Source organism: Puma concolor, chromosome B4 (genome assembly GCF_028749965.1).
Source record: "Puma concolor isolate L17-30 chromosome B4, mPumCon1.1.hap2, whole genome shotgun sequence".
NCBI lineage: Eukaryota > Metazoa > Chordata > Mammalia > Carnivora > Felidae > Puma > Puma concolor.
Genome location: NC_141673.1, coordinates 129,579,528 through 129,596,160, shown reverse-complemented (window position 1 = coordinate 129,596,160; position 16,633 = coordinate 129,579,528). Strand labels below are relative to the sequence as shown.

General features: G+C 41.5%; 1 protein-coding gene across 2 annotated transcripts in view; it reads left to right on the top strand.

Moving 5' to 3' along the window:
• Positions 1-16,633, top strand: part of LOC112867301 (heat shock 70 kDa protein 14) — a 43,501-nt gene that overhangs the window by 9,406 nt on the left and 17,462 nt on the right. For both annotated transcript variants that reach the window (XM_025930288.2, XM_086714876.1), the window contains 7 exons: positions 593-641; positions 776-881; positions 1,918-2,008; positions 2,757-2,861; positions 4,058-4,219; positions 5,140-5,295; positions 11,331-11,433. In XM_025930288.2, coding sequence (XP_025786073.1) covers positions 593-641; positions 776-881; positions 1,918-2,008; positions 2,757-2,861; positions 4,058-4,219; positions 5,140-5,295; positions 11,331-11,433 — 772 coding nt within the window. The remainder of the gene's footprint in view (positions 1-592; positions 642-775; positions 882-1,917; positions 2,009-2,756; positions 2,862-4,057; positions 4,220-5,139; positions 5,296-11,330; positions 11,434-16,633) is intronic.

Below are 16,633 nucleotides of genomic sequence, written 5' to 3'. Positions count from 1 at the left end.
TAGATCTGTCTACTTGCAGTACGCTGCACCTTTCCACATAGAACATTCATACTTCAGCTCAGATTTTTGTTTTTTTGTTTTTTGTTTTTTGCTTTGGGTGTTGATTCATGTTCACGAGCCAAGGAACAAAGATGGTGTTAGGTATTCTGGTCTGCCCTTACTTTGACATCTTTCTTTTCGTCCTTTTTATCTCAGTGATTGTCAGTGATCAGTCTTCACCATCACAGATGGGAGTATATATGACATAAAATCATTGATATTCTGAAAAATTACCCTCAGATGTATAGCATCTGTTAATAGCAAGATCAGAACAAATAAGAGCTATTTACTTCCAAACATGAAGGTTAACACGTGTGTGTGCGTGTGCGTGCGTGTGCACGCAGGTTAACACTTTAATAGGATTACTATAACCACTAAATAATAGTGTCCATTTAATCCTATCACTTATAATATATCATGATTTGTTAATATTAAGCAACTTCATGATTTTGTTTATATTTTTATATTTGTTTAGTGATATTAAAAATATAGTCTTTAAATATTACTCATCAACAATACTGATTTTAATAATTATCTTTATCTTTATGGACAGCTCTGATGATCCGCAGGCTCAGAAATACATCACGGAAAGTAAATGTTTAGTGAGTATGGTTCTATTATTACCTCTCCGTTACACAAAGTCGTTGCCAAGGTCATAACCAATTATATTATTTTGAAACTTTCTATCTTTATTAAAATCATTCCTTATGTAACACACCTACAATTTCCTTTATAGGTCATTGAAAAGAATGGAAAGTTACGATACGAAATAGATACTGGAGAAGAAACAAAGTTTGTTAACCCAGAAGATGTTGCCAGACTGATATTTAGTAAAATGAAAGGTATTGAGCAAAAGAGACCTTTTAAAAGTTGACCTTAAAGAAAAGTTAGAGGTGTTTCTTGATCTGGAGAGAAGCAGGGTGATTGAGCAGATTAAGGAGACCTAACACTAGACCTGACTGTGTCACTAACTGTCCATGTGACCTTGGTTATTTGACTAACCTTCCCTGACTTTGGTTTCCTTAGAAGTAATGTAAATGGGTTGGGCCAGGCTCACATTTCCACAGCTTCTTAAATTGAAGTGGCCAAATAAGTGTGAAGAGTTTCTTTCTCTGCTCAAGATTGACAGTGCTCTTTGAACAGTTCTTTAGGTAGATTAAGTAGGTCTGGCTCATTAACACTTCCAAGGAAGACTCAAAACCGAGTGGCAGTGCTGTGGAACAATTTGGGAAATTCGGGAGCAGATGATAAGACTCACTTCAGCTCTGGAATTGTTACGAATTTGTGGGATGGAAGGCATTCTTCTAGTGTGTTGAACTAACATGCTGTTTTGTCTTCACATGGACACATGAAAGACTCACTGTTAATGGAAGCAGTCTAATTTGGGAGATGGTTGAAACTTTGAAGCCTAAGAGCCAGGCTTTTTGGAAAGTACCTGGTTCCGTGTCCACAGATTTCCAAATCCACAAAAAGTTCTGCACTATTTAAGAAAGCCAGAGAAGAGAGGCGCCTGGGCGGCTCAGTCAGTTAAGCATCAGACTCTTGGTTTTGGCTCAGGTCATGGTCTCACAGTTTTCGTGAGTTCAAGCCCTCCTTCGGGCTCTCGGCTGGCAGTGTGCAACCTCCTTGGGACTCTTTCTCTCTTCCTTTCTCTCTGCCCCTCTCCCACTCATGCTGTCTCTATCGCTCCCAAAATTAGTAAGTAAACTTAACAAGTTTAAGAGAGCCAGAGAAGAACATGAATGGGGTGGTCAAATAAGTGTATTGGAAAATCTTTACAGTGAGAAGATCATGGTACAAATTAATAAACCACAAAGTATCATGACATTTTTCTTGTGTCATTAGAATTTATTTTTATTTATTTATTTTTTAATACAGAAACAGCACATTCTGTATTGGGCTCAGATGCAAATGATGTAGTCATTACTGTTCCATTTGATTTTGGAGAAAAGCAAAAAAATGCTCTTGGGTAAGTTTATCTTGTTTGCTTAGAGCAAATATAGATTTTATAATACCACAATGTAGTAAAAGGTAAAACTGTAATTGAAAGTACCTTAGGCAATAAAATTGTATTTGTAAACAGATGTATATATTTACATATGTAATTAGTATGGTAAAAAGTATAGTAATGATCATTAATATTTCCTATCTGTAATACCAAGAGAACATAAAATTAGATGTACCTTATTAAGCTGTTTTGATTGGAAATATTTTTAATTACCGGGTTAAGTTCATGTTTATAAGTTGCTTTGCCTGACTTTCATATAATCAAGGTTTATGTTGGAATTATATAAAAATATATACAGTTTTAGATATATTTGCAATTATTTCTTCACCTTGTTAGATCTTCACATCTAAACAAAAAGTTGCGTTTATTTTTTATAGGTCATTATGAAAATGTAATTGATGAGCATGTATACCTTTGTTTTGAGGATTGAGTTTCATCTGGCACTTTGGCAGTCATCTGAGTTGCTTGTGGGACAGATAATTGCTTTATTTACTTGAACTTGTGGGATGTTAAAAACTGACCCTAAATTAAAGAAACTGGAAAATTCCAAAATGTATTATAAATTTGTCTTAATCTCTTTCTAACATTTATAAGCATGGACATTTTTGAGACTTTTCTTTATTCGTTATAAGCATGTTATTTTTTTTTTGTCAAGAAAATACTCGAACGTGTTGTGATATTAAATTCATTGAAAGCAAATTGTCCACAGGGAAGCAGCCAGAGCTGCTGGGTTTAATGTTTTGCGGTTAATCCATGAACCATCTGCAGCTCTTCTGGCTTATGGAATTGGACAACACTGCCCCACTGGAAAAAGGTAAAAACCATATTTGCAGCTCTAAGTTTTTCAGTGCAGAAAACATTTTTAGATTATAGCAATGGGGATCATTATATAAAGCAGTGGGTTCCAAGCCTTTATGGATGAAATGACATTGAAACTCTCACCTGGGGTTTTTCAAATAGATGAGAAAGACTTCCTAGGAGAGCAGAGAAAGGACATAACAGGAGGGAAGATTGAACTTTGCTGTCTTCTTATTACTCATGTTATTTGTCTTTTTTTTTTTTTTTTTTAATGTTTGTTTATTTCTGAGACAGAGGGAAACGTAGTGCGAGTGGGGGAGGGGCAGAGAGAAAGGGAGACACAGAATCTGAAACAGGCTTCAGGCTCTGAGCTGTCAGCAAAGAGCCTGATGCGGGGCTCAAACCCACGAACCATGAGATCATGGTTGAGCCAAAGTCAGACGCTCAACCGACTGAGCCACCCAGGCGCCCCTTTCATATTATTTGTCTTTATTGGAGGAGGATTTGAAATTTATAAGCCCAGCCAAATTCCAACTCAAGCCAAGGCACTGTTAATTTTTCTACCAATTCCAATTATTAAACATGTTTAGAAACAGTAAGTCTTTTATATACATTTTTCTTGACAGGAGATGGGGGGAATCCAGCATGGGATTTAAAGCGTTTTTTGATAATGAAATAGTAAGACATGCTCCTAATTTAGTTGTTGAAACTTCTAATATATCTGACACAGACACCGTTAGGGAGATTAATTCTGATGTGTTTATTTTCCCTAGTTGTTTCACCTTACTACTATTTCACAGTTAAAGAAGTTAGTATGTATAAATCAGTAGGAAATTAGTTTATGTAGAATATCAGAAATGAGCTTCTAGTTTTGCATATGTTTGATTTTTACAGAATGTGTCATTGTAGTAGTAACTTGGATAATATTAGCACATAAAGTTTCTGTATTTAATTCTGTTATGATTCATTATAACCACGAAAAGAAAAGTTAGTGTTTTGAACTCCAGTTACTCAAAAGAATCCAGTTTACATATGCAACTAAATAAAAACAGACTTTGGTTTTGATTCAGAATGTAGGGGTTCCAGGCTTAATTCAGCACTAATCAACTATTTGTGACATAAAGGGATTAAACTAAGTGACTTCCAGTGTCCAACCTGCCTTTAAAGTTTTGTGATTCTCTCATAACTTACTTACGTTTTCTTTCTTTTAAGCAATATTTTGGTGTTTAAACTTGGAGGAACATCCTTATCTGTCAGTGTCATGGAAGTGAACAGTGGAATATATCGTGTTCTTTCAACAAACACTGATGATAACATAGGAGGTACACATTTCACAGAAACCTTAGCACAGTATCTGGCTTCAGAGTTTCAGAGGTAAATATTAATGGACTTCATGATATATTTTAATTGAAGTTTCTCTTCTGGGTTTTTGTACTGTTTTAAATTGCCTTGCTTCAAAGGAGGATGTGGGGTTTTTTTTCCAGTGCTTTGGATATTTTTGTGTCTAGAGTTACAATGTCCTCTCCAGGCATTTGCAGGGAAGCAGAGGGCAAGTTGTCCAGTACAGTGGGCTCAGATTTCTCATTTAGTGTGAGGGCCTGCCAGATGTTGAACTTCATGAACGTGGGTCTCAATTAAATTTCTTAATACCTCGGGTGCTGCTATTATGTCTAGATAAAGGAGTGTACAAGCACTTGAGGGCTCAATACCTTCTGAACAATTTTTAAAAGTTTAGATCTGATAAAGGTTACCTTATGTTACAGTCACATCCCAGTGAATTAGTGTCTTATGGAGTGTTTATTTAATTACTAATCTGCTATCACAAGCAGCATTTTGGTTTTGTTACTAGATGTAATTATTCCATTCAAAATCAAGAGTCAAATAGATAAAGGTTCTATTTCGGACATTGCCACTCTTAAAAAATATTTGGCTGAAATAGTATTTTCATCAGTTTGACTAAACTGACTAGGTAAAAAAAGTCTTGAAAAAGAGGTAATTACTTACTTGTTTCAAAAAGACCTATACTGGGGTGCCTGGGTGGCTCAATTGGTTATTATTATGGCCACAGAATAGAGCAGTTCTAAGTATCAAATATATCTGTTACTCATTTTTTTTAAGGAGGCCCTTCTTTTAATTGCAAAGAATTTTCTTCAGAGATTTTGGAGGGTTTGAAACCTGTAGTAACATCTGATATTAATATTAACGTATGGGCTTATTGTCCTAGTAGGCATTATCTACATAATTCTAAATGGCCTAGTAATTTTTAAACTTCAGAGACTATATTTTTAATCTAGATCCTTCAAACATGATGTGAGAGGGAACGCCCGAGCCATGATGAAGCTGATGAACAGTGCTGACATTGCAAAGCATTCTTTGTCAACCTTGGGAAGTGCCAATTGTTTCCTTGACTCATTATATGAAGGTCAAGATTTTGACTGCAATGTGTCCAGGTAAAACTGAATGAAGTCCAAAGAACTTTAAAAAACAAAATTCCAGGGGCGCCTGGATGGTTCGGTTGCTTAAGCCTCTGACTTCGGCTCAGGTGATGATCTCACAGTTGGTGAGTTCGAGCCCCGAGTTGGGCTCTGTGCTGACAGCTCAGAGCCTGCTTCCGATTCTCTGTGGCCCTCCGTTTCTGCCCCTCCCCAACTCATACTCTGTCTCTCTCTCTCTCTCAAAAATAAGTAAACATTTAAACAAACAAACAAACAAACAAACAAAAATTCCAGGCCGGGGTGAGGCAATGCCCAGGCGGTGGGGCCACTGCTGCCTCCCTCCAGTGCCAGGAGGGTTGGGAGAAGGAGCGGGAAGCCCATGGCACCTGCAATCAGGGCGGATCCCACGCCTGCCCCTTCTACGTCTGCTTCGCGCCCCCGTTCCCCTTGGTTCTGCGACCCTCCCGCCTCCTGCCTCCGCTTCTGGGCTCCTGGCCACGTTGGGCCAGCTGGGCGGCCCCGGTGAGCCCTGCAGGACAGGCCTGGCACTGGGTCGCCATGCCTGGCACTGGGTCGGGCCTCTGGCCCAGCACGCCTTTGTTTCTCCTGCCCCGCAGCGAGCCTACCGCCAGGCAGAACTTCGGAGCACAACAAAGCCCCCCCCCCCCCCCACCAGAGGCGCTCCTGAGCTTGCTAAGTCGCCAGCCTAGAGCGGAGGGGACCAGCCTGCAGGGGTGGGAGGCCTGCCGGTGGGAGGCCAGGAGCTGCGAACCAGAGTGTTTCTGGTCTGCACAAGTTCCCCTGAGGCACTGAAGGACGACCTGGACCATGGGAGGGGAACAATCCCCGCTTCCCTTAAGCGTGCACTGACGCGGGCTTTGTTAAGTTGCAAACAACGTGCGGAATCGTTTGCCTACTTTGAGTTTGGGCGCAGTTCCTAGTGTTCTTGGGGCCCATCGGGCATCCTGGTGCTTTAGACGCACTCCCAGGAATCCACAGAATCTACCAGTTGGCCTTGGTACCTTCAGAGAGATCTCAGGACTTGCACAAAGACGCGGAACCTAGGGACTTTGTGGTCTGGGCTCCACATCAGGAAACTGTCAGACTTGGGCTTGGATAGTATTGCACTTGTGGGTGAATCACCCAAATCCAGTGCTTCTGGGCAGGCACCTGCTCTACTGATCCTGTGGGATGGCAGCCATCTGCTGTGGGCCTCCTGGAGTGTCCTTACGGATCAGTCCTAAGGAATGGTAGCTGTTGACCCATGGGCCTTCTGGGCTCTGTGTGCTCAGGTCTCTGCCTGGCCTGTGGAAGAGAGCTCTGGTGGTCACTGGGCTCCCCACAGCCGAGGTCCAGGTGAGGTGGGCCTCTGCTTTTTCCTGAAGGACTGTCCTGTTCCCTGGGGTGACCAGGTTGTCTCCTGCCATCCTAGCTTTGTGTTCCTCAGTTTATAGCAGCTAGACTTTGCATAAAGAAAGAATCAGCCAGAAATTTAAGGCTTTCAGGGCACAGACAAGGAGAATTCAGACAGTTTTCTATGACTTGGAACCACATTATCGACCAGCCTGATCGCAGTACTGAGCCCCGGCGATGCCATGTGTTGTTTAGGTGGAAGAGGGGCAGCCCCTTTGGCCGGCAGCACCCCCCCTTCCTCCTCCCACCTTACCTCATGTATTCAGTGCCTGGTTCAGCTTGATGCTGTCCTGTGAGCTCTGTGCTTGCTGGGCAGGGAATGTGGACAAGTTCAAGCCCTGGTCCCGAGGAATTCTCAGTCCCCTTTCCAAGGTGGTTCCGTCAGCTACCGAGGCCTCATGGCCTGCGGGTGCTGCACCTGTGGTTCAGGACACGGGCCTGAGATGCTTAGGGAGGCTCCAAGCCTTGGGGGAGCTGAGCCCAACTAAGTCCTGGAGAAGTGGGAGACAGTCTGCATAGAGTCCCTGGGGCACAGAGCAGCTGGAGTCCTTCCGCTCTGGGGAGGGACACTGTCCGGGAGAGATGACGCACTTGCTCCAAGAGGTGAGGGGGCTGCACCGGTCTGTAAGCAGGGGTCTGACCTTTTGTGGCACCGTCCGTGTGTGTTGGGTGGAGGTGGGGGCGCTGCACGACCGGCATCTGGGTGAAGGCTGACCCTAATTAGAATACAGGATGGAGAGGCCAGGATGAACCCAGCCAGGCCCTGAATGCCTGCTGCGGAGCCAGGGCCCCATCCTGGTGGTAATAAAGAGCTTCCTAAGTGCAGGGAGCAGGAGGCGCCATTGTCTAAAATGTGGCTGGCAGGGTGTCTCTGGCAGGAGTGTGGGGGGAAGGGGGCCATGGGAAGCAGGCTAGCATTTCAGGTGTCAGTGTGACCAGGGCCCGGGAGCAAGACCTTGGAGGTGTAAGGGAGTCGATGCAGGGGAACTTTGAGACTGTAAGGGCGTGAGGATGGGTCCTGAGAGGGATATGACAGCAGAGATGATATGGAAAAGGTGGTAGGAAATAGGATAGCAGAGTTGATGATACTGGACTGGTGTCATCTCACTTTTCTCCTGTCCAGCCTCTTCATTAGAGCCACCCATTTAAGAAAAACAAATTGTTTTAATGACTTTATTAAAATATTCAGATACCATAAAAGTGTATAGTTCTGTGGACTTTTGTATATTCACAGACTTATGAAACTATTACCAACCAGTATCTGTTTCTGGTTCTGCTTCTAGAACATTTTCGTTCCCAAAAGAAATTCTATACCCATTAGCAGTCACTTCCTGTTCCCACCACTCTCAACCTCTGGCAACCACCTATGTACTTTCTTTATGTTTTTGTCTACACTGGACATTTCACATAAAGGAAATCATATGGTATATGACCTTCCATGTTTGGTTTCCATCACTTAGCATGTTTTTAAGGATCGTTTATGTTGCAGTACATATCAATATTTTATTTCTTTATGTGATTCAGAGGCAGCCATTTTTAACTTACTGTTTTTGGTTCCTTAGAGTTGTCTCCGTATTTCTAAATGAGAGATTTTCACCCTGATTCATGAAATTTACATGTACTCTGTTGACTCCCTACAATGAAAGATGAAGAACAGTAGTTTCTTTACCATATTTAGGTTTTTCTTTTCTAAGTTAAAATAATGGATCAAGCAAATATAAGATACTGAGGTATAAAATTATTAATAACGTCTCTACGTAACTTTATGCCTCCTCCTGGAGTAAACATATGTGATGAAATCTCCCACGGTTTCGAAGCCAACTGGTGAAGTGCATCGCAAGTATGCTGTCCCCACGTAGCAGCATGGCTGTTCCCGGGGAGGCACAGGGCCTGAACCCCGTGGAGCAGAGTGGTGGTTGTCTGGCCTCAGAACTCCGTCAGCTGTGGTGTTGGCCGCGGTTATGTTATACAGTCATTTTCAGGTTCTGTAAAAGAATCAGCAGCGGGGCTAGGCTGAAAGATGGGCCCTGAATCAGTCGCTTGGGGACAAAAGTTAGTTGTAATAAAATGCTGTGAAGAAGCCTTAATAACCACTGGGCTGCACCCTGCTGTTAATTTATAGAGGGTTCCTGAGAATTATTAGGGTTAATGCTGAGAAAATGGAGAATTAAAATAACAAGAACAAAATTCCAAATACATTTATATTTAGGTGTAATTTTCTCACCTTGGGTTTTTTTGTTCGTCCTTTTGAGATTTATTAGCCATCAGTAGAAGGAGAGCTCTCCCGTATTTACTTGTGAGGTGTAGTTCTTGTCAGACTAAATAACCATTCCCAACGTTCCCAAAGTAATGACATCAGTTGTGATTGCTTGCGCTACAAAGCTACAAAGAGTAGTGTGTGAAAAAGCATCCTAGGTCTTTGAAAGAAAGGCTTAAAGTGTTGCTTCAATTTGATGTGGGGCTTGCACGTGTTTCAATGGTATTTAACTTACTAGTGAACACAGTGTAGCAGGAGTCTAAGTAGTAGTACGTGTTAACTCCTCAAATCCCAGTAACAGCCCGTGAAGTAAGTAGTGGTCTTTTCCGTATTTTACACATGAGGAAGCTGAAACAGATGTCTCATTCTTGCCCAGGGCTCCAGAGTAAGAATGTGTAGTGTTGGCTACGGACTGGGCGTTCAAACCCAGCTAGTTTGACTCCCGACGTCCATACTGTCACTGTCATACGCTAGTGAAGATTCATGTCTGTCTTGGTTTTGTTGGCTCTGGTCATCCATTGGCAACCTTTTTAAGTTTCGATGGTGTTCATGATATTTAGTGAACACAGGTTTAATGTACGTAAAATTGTTTTAAATTCCCTTATCTTTTACAGAACCCAAAATATTGGTTTCAAGTGACTATGCCTTTACCCGGAGAGAGTCCAAAGAGAGCACATTGCCCTATCATTTTGCCTGGCATGTTACTAACAGTAGTAATACCTACCAATGGTTCACTATTCAGACCTCTCAACAACCTAATAGGTAACTTGGAAACATAGTGAAAATTTCCAGAATTACAGTATTATTTTTAGGATTCTACTGACTGTATTTGGTTAAATTTACTCCTCATCTGGTCCTTAGAGTTTAGCTTCTTCACCCTCCTGGGCTTTCCTGAAGATTCTAGATCTGTGTGCCCAGCACTATAACCAGTAGCCAGTGGCTTTTTAAATTTTAATTAATTAGAAATAAATCACAGGGGGAAAAGGAAGAGCAGTAAAAATTCAGGTCCTCAGTAGCACTAGCCACAGTTCAAGTGTTCAATAGCCTGACATGGCTGGTGGCTCATAGAAAGTTCTATTAGCACTGCACTAGCTCTTTTAAGAGAGATTTCAAACAATAGCCCCAAAGATAGAAAGGTATTAAATTGAACAGAAATCTCTTTGTGGGCAGAATGTTGTGTATTTTTTCTGTTTCTAGAATTTCTAACTCAGTACTGAGTTAGTCCAAGTTCTCAGTGTATGTTTGTTTATTACTGCTTATCTATTAGGAATGAAATAGAATTTGTAATGTTTCATTAAAGAAATTTTGCCTTTATCACAAAGATTTCAATGGTAAAGTATATTTCAGTATGTACAGATAGCACAAAAAATAAAAATCAGTCATCTGCATTTAAGTTTAGCATGAAATTAGGGAGTGCGTTTTTCATAAACATAGATTTTTAAAAAAATTTTTTAAATGTTTTTATTTATTTTTGAGAGAGACAGAGTACTAGTGAGGGGAGGGAGGGACAGAGAGTGAGGGAGACACAGAATCCAAAGCAGGCTCCAGGCTCTGAGCTGTCAGTACAGAGACCGATGCAGGGCTCGAACTCGTGGACCACAAGATCATGACCTGAGCTGAAGTCAGACGCTTAACCAATTGAGCCACCCAGGTGCCCCAAACATAGATCTTTCTTAAAATTATATGCTAGCATTCGAGCTTCTCAGAGCAAGAGAACTAAGTTTATGTACAGCATAGTCTCAGATTATAAAAAAAAAAAAATAATGAGAAATAATCTTTTAAACTTTTAACATACAAAAATAGCAAAAGCTTGTAAATGATGGTTTGATTTGAATCTGTGGCTTTGTTGGGAATGCCATACACTGAGTATTTATTTATTTTTAGGTTTTTTTGAAAACTTACAAGTAAGCCATGGGTAAGAATCTTCCAACTGAATTTGACATTGAATGCCTTCATACATTTGTAGATGAATAATTCAAATGTTTTCTCCCTGTGGAGTTCACTGCTAGGTGTTAAATATCTTGTTCTGTTCACAAACCTGTTCTTTTTTTTTTTTTTAAGTTTATTTATTTATTTTGAGCAAGGGAGAGAATATATGGGTGCGAGGGGGTGGGGAGAGGCAGAGAGAGGGAGAGAGAGAATCCCAAGCAGGCTCTGCGCTGATGTAGAGCTCGAATCCACAAACTGTGAGATCATGACCTGAGCCGAAATCAAGAGTCAGAGGCTCAGCCGACTGAGCCACCCAAGTGCCCCTACAAACTTGTTCTTAAAACATCACATTAGGCTTTGGCATTACCCTTCACAAGAAAACTTGTTTCATTGTATTAAGCCTTTCTCCTTGCTTTTTCCTCTGTGTGTGTGTGTGTGTGTATGTTTACAGAGCAAGATTTGAACTTCTCTGTTCTCCACTTTTTAATAAATGTATAGAAGCAATCAGAGAACTCTTAGAACAAAGTGGATTTACAGCAGATGATATCAATAAGGTAATACTTTTATATTTTTCTTATTTATTTTAGGAGTAGTTTCAGACTTGGGATTTAGGAAATGGCCCCTTGGTACTAAGATAATATTTTTGTTAATTTAAATATTTTCTGAGCTTGTGTTAATGAGCAAGGAAAATTGAGTTTTTTATTATTGGCTCCAGTGGTAAATATTTACCAGTTTCCTAGCAAAAAAGAATAGTTCCTTTCCAATATGTATATATTTTTTTCAATGTTTATTTATTTTTGAGAGCGGGGTTGGGGCAGATAGCGAGGGACACAGAGGATCCGAAGCAGGCTCAATGCTGAGAGCAGAGAGCCGGATGTGGGCTTGACCCTACGAACTGTGAGATCATGACCCAAGCTGAATTCAGATACTTAACTGACTGAGTCACCCAGGCACCCCTACAGAATATTTTATAATACGTAAGCAAAAGCTGACAGGTATTTGCATGTTTTCTATGTGCCAAGCACTGTTTCTAAGTATTTTACATGGATTAACTCATTGAATCGTCACCAACAACACTATGAGGCAGGTGCTTGTATTTAGCCCCATTTTTTCAGTGAACGCACCGAGGTACAGAATGATAAGTAACTTCTGGGCGATCATGTAGTTAGCGGTTGAGCCAGGATTTTACACCGCATAGTTCCCAAGTTTGCTGTTAACAGTACACCAGACCGCTTTTCTCTGCTCGCATAAGAAAGTATTTTGAGACTTTCAAAAATATTCAAATCGTTAATATTTCCTTTTCTCCCAAGATTGTTTCTACTCCTTTAAAAAAAATACTCATAAAAGAAAATGCAGGAAATACCAAAAGGCAACCACTGTTGTATTTTGGAACATTTCTAACTAATCCAATCTGTATGATTTTGAATTTTATTTTCTTTATATAATATTATAACCAATTCCTTTCCCCATATTACTGTAGAATATTCATAACACAATTTTAAATAGATTCTTAATATGCTAGGAAGGGAAAGGCACCATAGATTATTTCATTGATCTATTGTGGACACTAGGTTGGGTCTCCCCCTCATCACCCAAAAGTGATGCCCACCTTTGAACATCGGCTTTTACCATATTTGGGGTGGATTCCTAATGTAAAATTATTGGGTTGAAGAGTATAAATAGTGTAAGACTACCTTTACCTTCAGTTACTTTCTAACAGAGTTGCATCATATGTAAATAACTTGGATTTAAATTTAAAAAGAAAAAGTTGCATTAACTAATACTCATCAGCAGTACCTAAAGACAGGCATTTTCCCTCCCTGACTCTGAGTCTAATCATTTAAAGAAAGAATTGTTGAAGAAAGATAGTCTGAATATTTTATTGATACCAGAGGATTTTCTCTTAAATGTTTAATTTTGTGTTTCCTTCTGCCTAAATACTTCATTTTCTTTGCGTATTTATTTAAATCTTTGCGGTTTTTAAAAAATGTATTTATACAAATGCTTTACATAATCAGAATATTAACTGTAATATACAGTATTATGTAGTGATATACTACAGTCTTCTTTAGGGTTGTTGTGAGGGTTAAGTGAAGTATCGCGTGTACCATAATAAGTGATCGGTTAACCTAAGTTCTCTCCCTTCATTAACTGGTCATAGAGCCCTGACATTTAGATATCACGATATCACAAATGGTACAGTTCTCAACTGCCTGAATTCAGATCAAATACATTCCTTGGATAAAGAATGCTGTTAAAGATTCACTCACCAGATATTTCTAAAATATAAGTTTCGAGAACTTCAAAAGGGAGTTGTCTCTAGTTTGTTGACCTTACAGTAACAAACAACCCCCAGCTGCAGGTGGGCAGCTGAAGGTGACTGTAGGTCTGTTGCTACAGCTGTTTTCTAAAACGGGCTTCTCATTCCGTGACCCCAGGCTGAAGGAGCCGCTATCTGGGACGGGCATTTCTCATGGCAGAGGGGAAAGGAGAGGGCTTGCGAGAACATGCACGGCTTTTGAAAAGCTTCTGCTTAGATACAGTGCGCTTCAGTGGACTCCCATTCCGTTGGCCACAGCTAGACACATGGCCAGGCCTGACAGCGGGGCTGGGACGCATACCCCAGCTGCGGAGAGGGCTGCAGCGCCAGGGCAGTGGCAGTGGGTGTGGAGGGAAAATTCTCCTATGGAGAGGGAGGAGGGATTGACTGGACTTTTACATGCCTTAAAACAGTGAATGCTCGGGGCGCCTGAGTGGCGCAGTCGGTTAAGCATCCGACTTCAGCCAGGTCACAATCTCGCGGTCCGTGAGTTCGAGCCCCGCGTCGGGCTCTGGGCTGGTGGCTCGGAGCCTGGAGCCTGTTTCCGATTCTGTGTCTCCCTCTCTCTCTGCCCCTCCCCCGTTCATGCTGTCTCTCTCTGTCCCAAAAATAAATAAAAAAACGTTGAAAAAAAAAACAGTGAATGCTCACAGCAGCACCACGAGGTAGGCATCATCGTCTCTGTGTTCAGATGAGGAAACCATGGTTTCCCAAGAGGTTAAGCACATAAGTGGTGGAGCCGCCATGAAACCGGGGCTGGAGCTCAGGCAGTCTGCCTCTGTGACCCGAGCTCATTCTTCACTCCTCATTGCGCCCATCACCTTTCTCATCCTCCTGTCTGCAGGTCTCTTCCCAGCAGGATTTGTTTCCGTCAGAGCACTCTTCTGATCTCTTGCTTGAGCAGGACGTGCCTGGTTTCTGGCCTGTCCTTTAGTGTGGACACTTCCCCTTACTGACCCTGTTTCGGTGTCCCCTCCTGCCCGGCCGGACCCATACCTGGTCCAGGCCCCCCCTCTCTGAGTGTGGGAGGAGGTGCCGGTGGCCCCCTTCTGGCTTAGGGGAGGGGCTTGGGGACTCACTGCGTGTGTGTCCTCCCTACGGGTCCTCCTGCTTTCACACCTGTGCTTCCCCCTCACTTTCCGTGGTGCTCGCTGTTCCCCAGTCCTGAGCCACTTAGGGATTCTGAGAGTCAAACCGTCTTGCTTTCTCTGGTTTTCTCAAACTTCATCTAGTCTAAGACAGTCACCTCTTTTTTCCAGCTTCCAGATCTTGTTGAAATACCAAACTCAAGATCTCGCTCTCATTTATTTTGCCATTATACACTTATATCTTCGATTTCTTTGTGGTCGGTTTTGTGGGCTTATGGAAGAGTACTTTGATGTAGTTAATCCTTCCATTTTAACCAAGCTCCCACATTCTACAGCTGCAACTTTAATAGCTACATAGTATTTTTTGGTGTTGACATACCTTAATATATAAAACCAATTGTTTATTTTGGCTATGTAGGTTACTTTGGTTTTATAAACAGTGCTCTTTGTGGCTCTGTGAGCATCCTTAACTCCTGCAGAATAAAATTTAGGAATAAATCCCAAATTTTAAAACTTTTAATATTTGTTACCAAATTGCTCACCAAAAAACAATTTACTTTCTGAGTAGGTGTAAACATTCATTATTAATATTGCAATTTTTCAAAACTCCATTTATTCATACTTTCTTGAGAGAGCTTTAGAGTTATTTTTTAGCTTCTTATGTAATAAAATCCCACTGTGATTTCGTTAGTTTCATTAAGTCTTTAAAATAATTTGGAATGGTGGTGTAACTTCATGGTGTTTTGTTTTCCTAACCATGAAGTTGATCTCTTCCTCTGTTCAGATCTTCTTAAATTTTACATTTCTCAATATTTACATTAAGTTATCACTATGTGTGCTGTGGAATTTATGGCTATTGTGTATGAGAGGTCTTCTGTATTTTTATTTTCTAATTTGTTTTTGCTATAAACAGAATACTTAATTGGATTTTCCTTATTTATCTTATATTTTGCCATGTCATGAACTCTTGGTATTTCTGTTTTCACAACGTCTTCTAAATTTCCTCGGCATACATTTAAATTCAATTTTCTAATTAATCTCCAACTAATTATTGAGCACACCTATTCTGGGCAAGCAGGTTTTAGGCTCTTAAGATATAGCAGTAAATGTAAGAAAGTCTTTGCCGAAGTAGAACTTAACATGCTAGTAGGGATATTCTGGTAATACGTAAAGGAACATATAAAGAAAATAATGTCCAGGGGCGCCTGGGTGGCTCAGTCAGTTGAGTGTCTAACTTCAGTTTAGGTCATGATCTCACAGTTCATGGGTTTGAGCCCTGTGTCGGGCTTTGTGCTGACAGCTCAGAGCCTGGAGTCTGCTTCAGATTCTGTACCTCCCTCTCTCTCTGCCCCTGCTCCACTTGTGCTCTGTCTCTCAAACGTGAATAAAGGTTAAAAAAAAAGGTTTGTTTCTTTTTTTAAAGAAAAGAGTGCCCAGTTGGGATAACTGCTGTGAAGAAAAATAAAGCAGGATAAAGGCATAGCTATTGGCAAAGGGTGATTGTTCAGATAAGAGCTCCATCTAAGGAGGTGACTTTTTTTTTTAATTTTTAATGTTTATTTAGTTTTGAGAGAGAGAGAGAGCCAGCACGCACGAGCGAGTGGGAAAGGGGGAGAGAGGGAGGGAGACACAGAATCTGAAGCAGGCTCCAGGCTCTGAGCTGTCAGCACAGAGCCTGACACAGGGCTCGATCTCACAAGCCGTGAGATCATGACCTGAGCCAAAGTTGGACGTTTAACCGACTGAGCCACCCAGGACCCCCTAAAGAGGTGGCTTTTGATGAGAGACCTGAATGGAGAAACTGGTTGTGTGCATATCTGCCAGTTTTACAAGCAGAGGGAAAAGCAAGGCAAGAGCAAGCTTGTGTTTGAGGAGCAGCAGTGAGGGTAGCGGGTGGAACTGAGTGAACCAAGTGGTAAGGGAGATAGAGACCAGGATCACATCACAGTTTGGATGCCTCTGGCTTCAACGTAAAGAGTGCAGTGTGGCTGGACATACGAATCTGGATTTTAAGAGAGAGTTCTGAGCTGGAGACATACTTATCAGTGTCCGTGTGCACTTAGAGCCATGACTGGATGAAATGACCTATGAGATAGAGCCCCAACAGAGGAGACACCTCAGGACAGGGTCCAGGGGCTCTGGACATTTACAGGCCTAAAAGGGACCTAATGGTAGCGGCTTTAGGACTAGCCAGTGAGGAAGCATGAGACCCAAGAGACAAGTAAAACTGGGTAAGGGAGCAAAACATCAACTGTCCTGTGCTGCTGGAGGTCCAGCAGGTGAGGCCCGAGGATTGACCACTGACTGGGCTTGACAACATGCAAGTGACTGGTGCAGGTGGTTTTA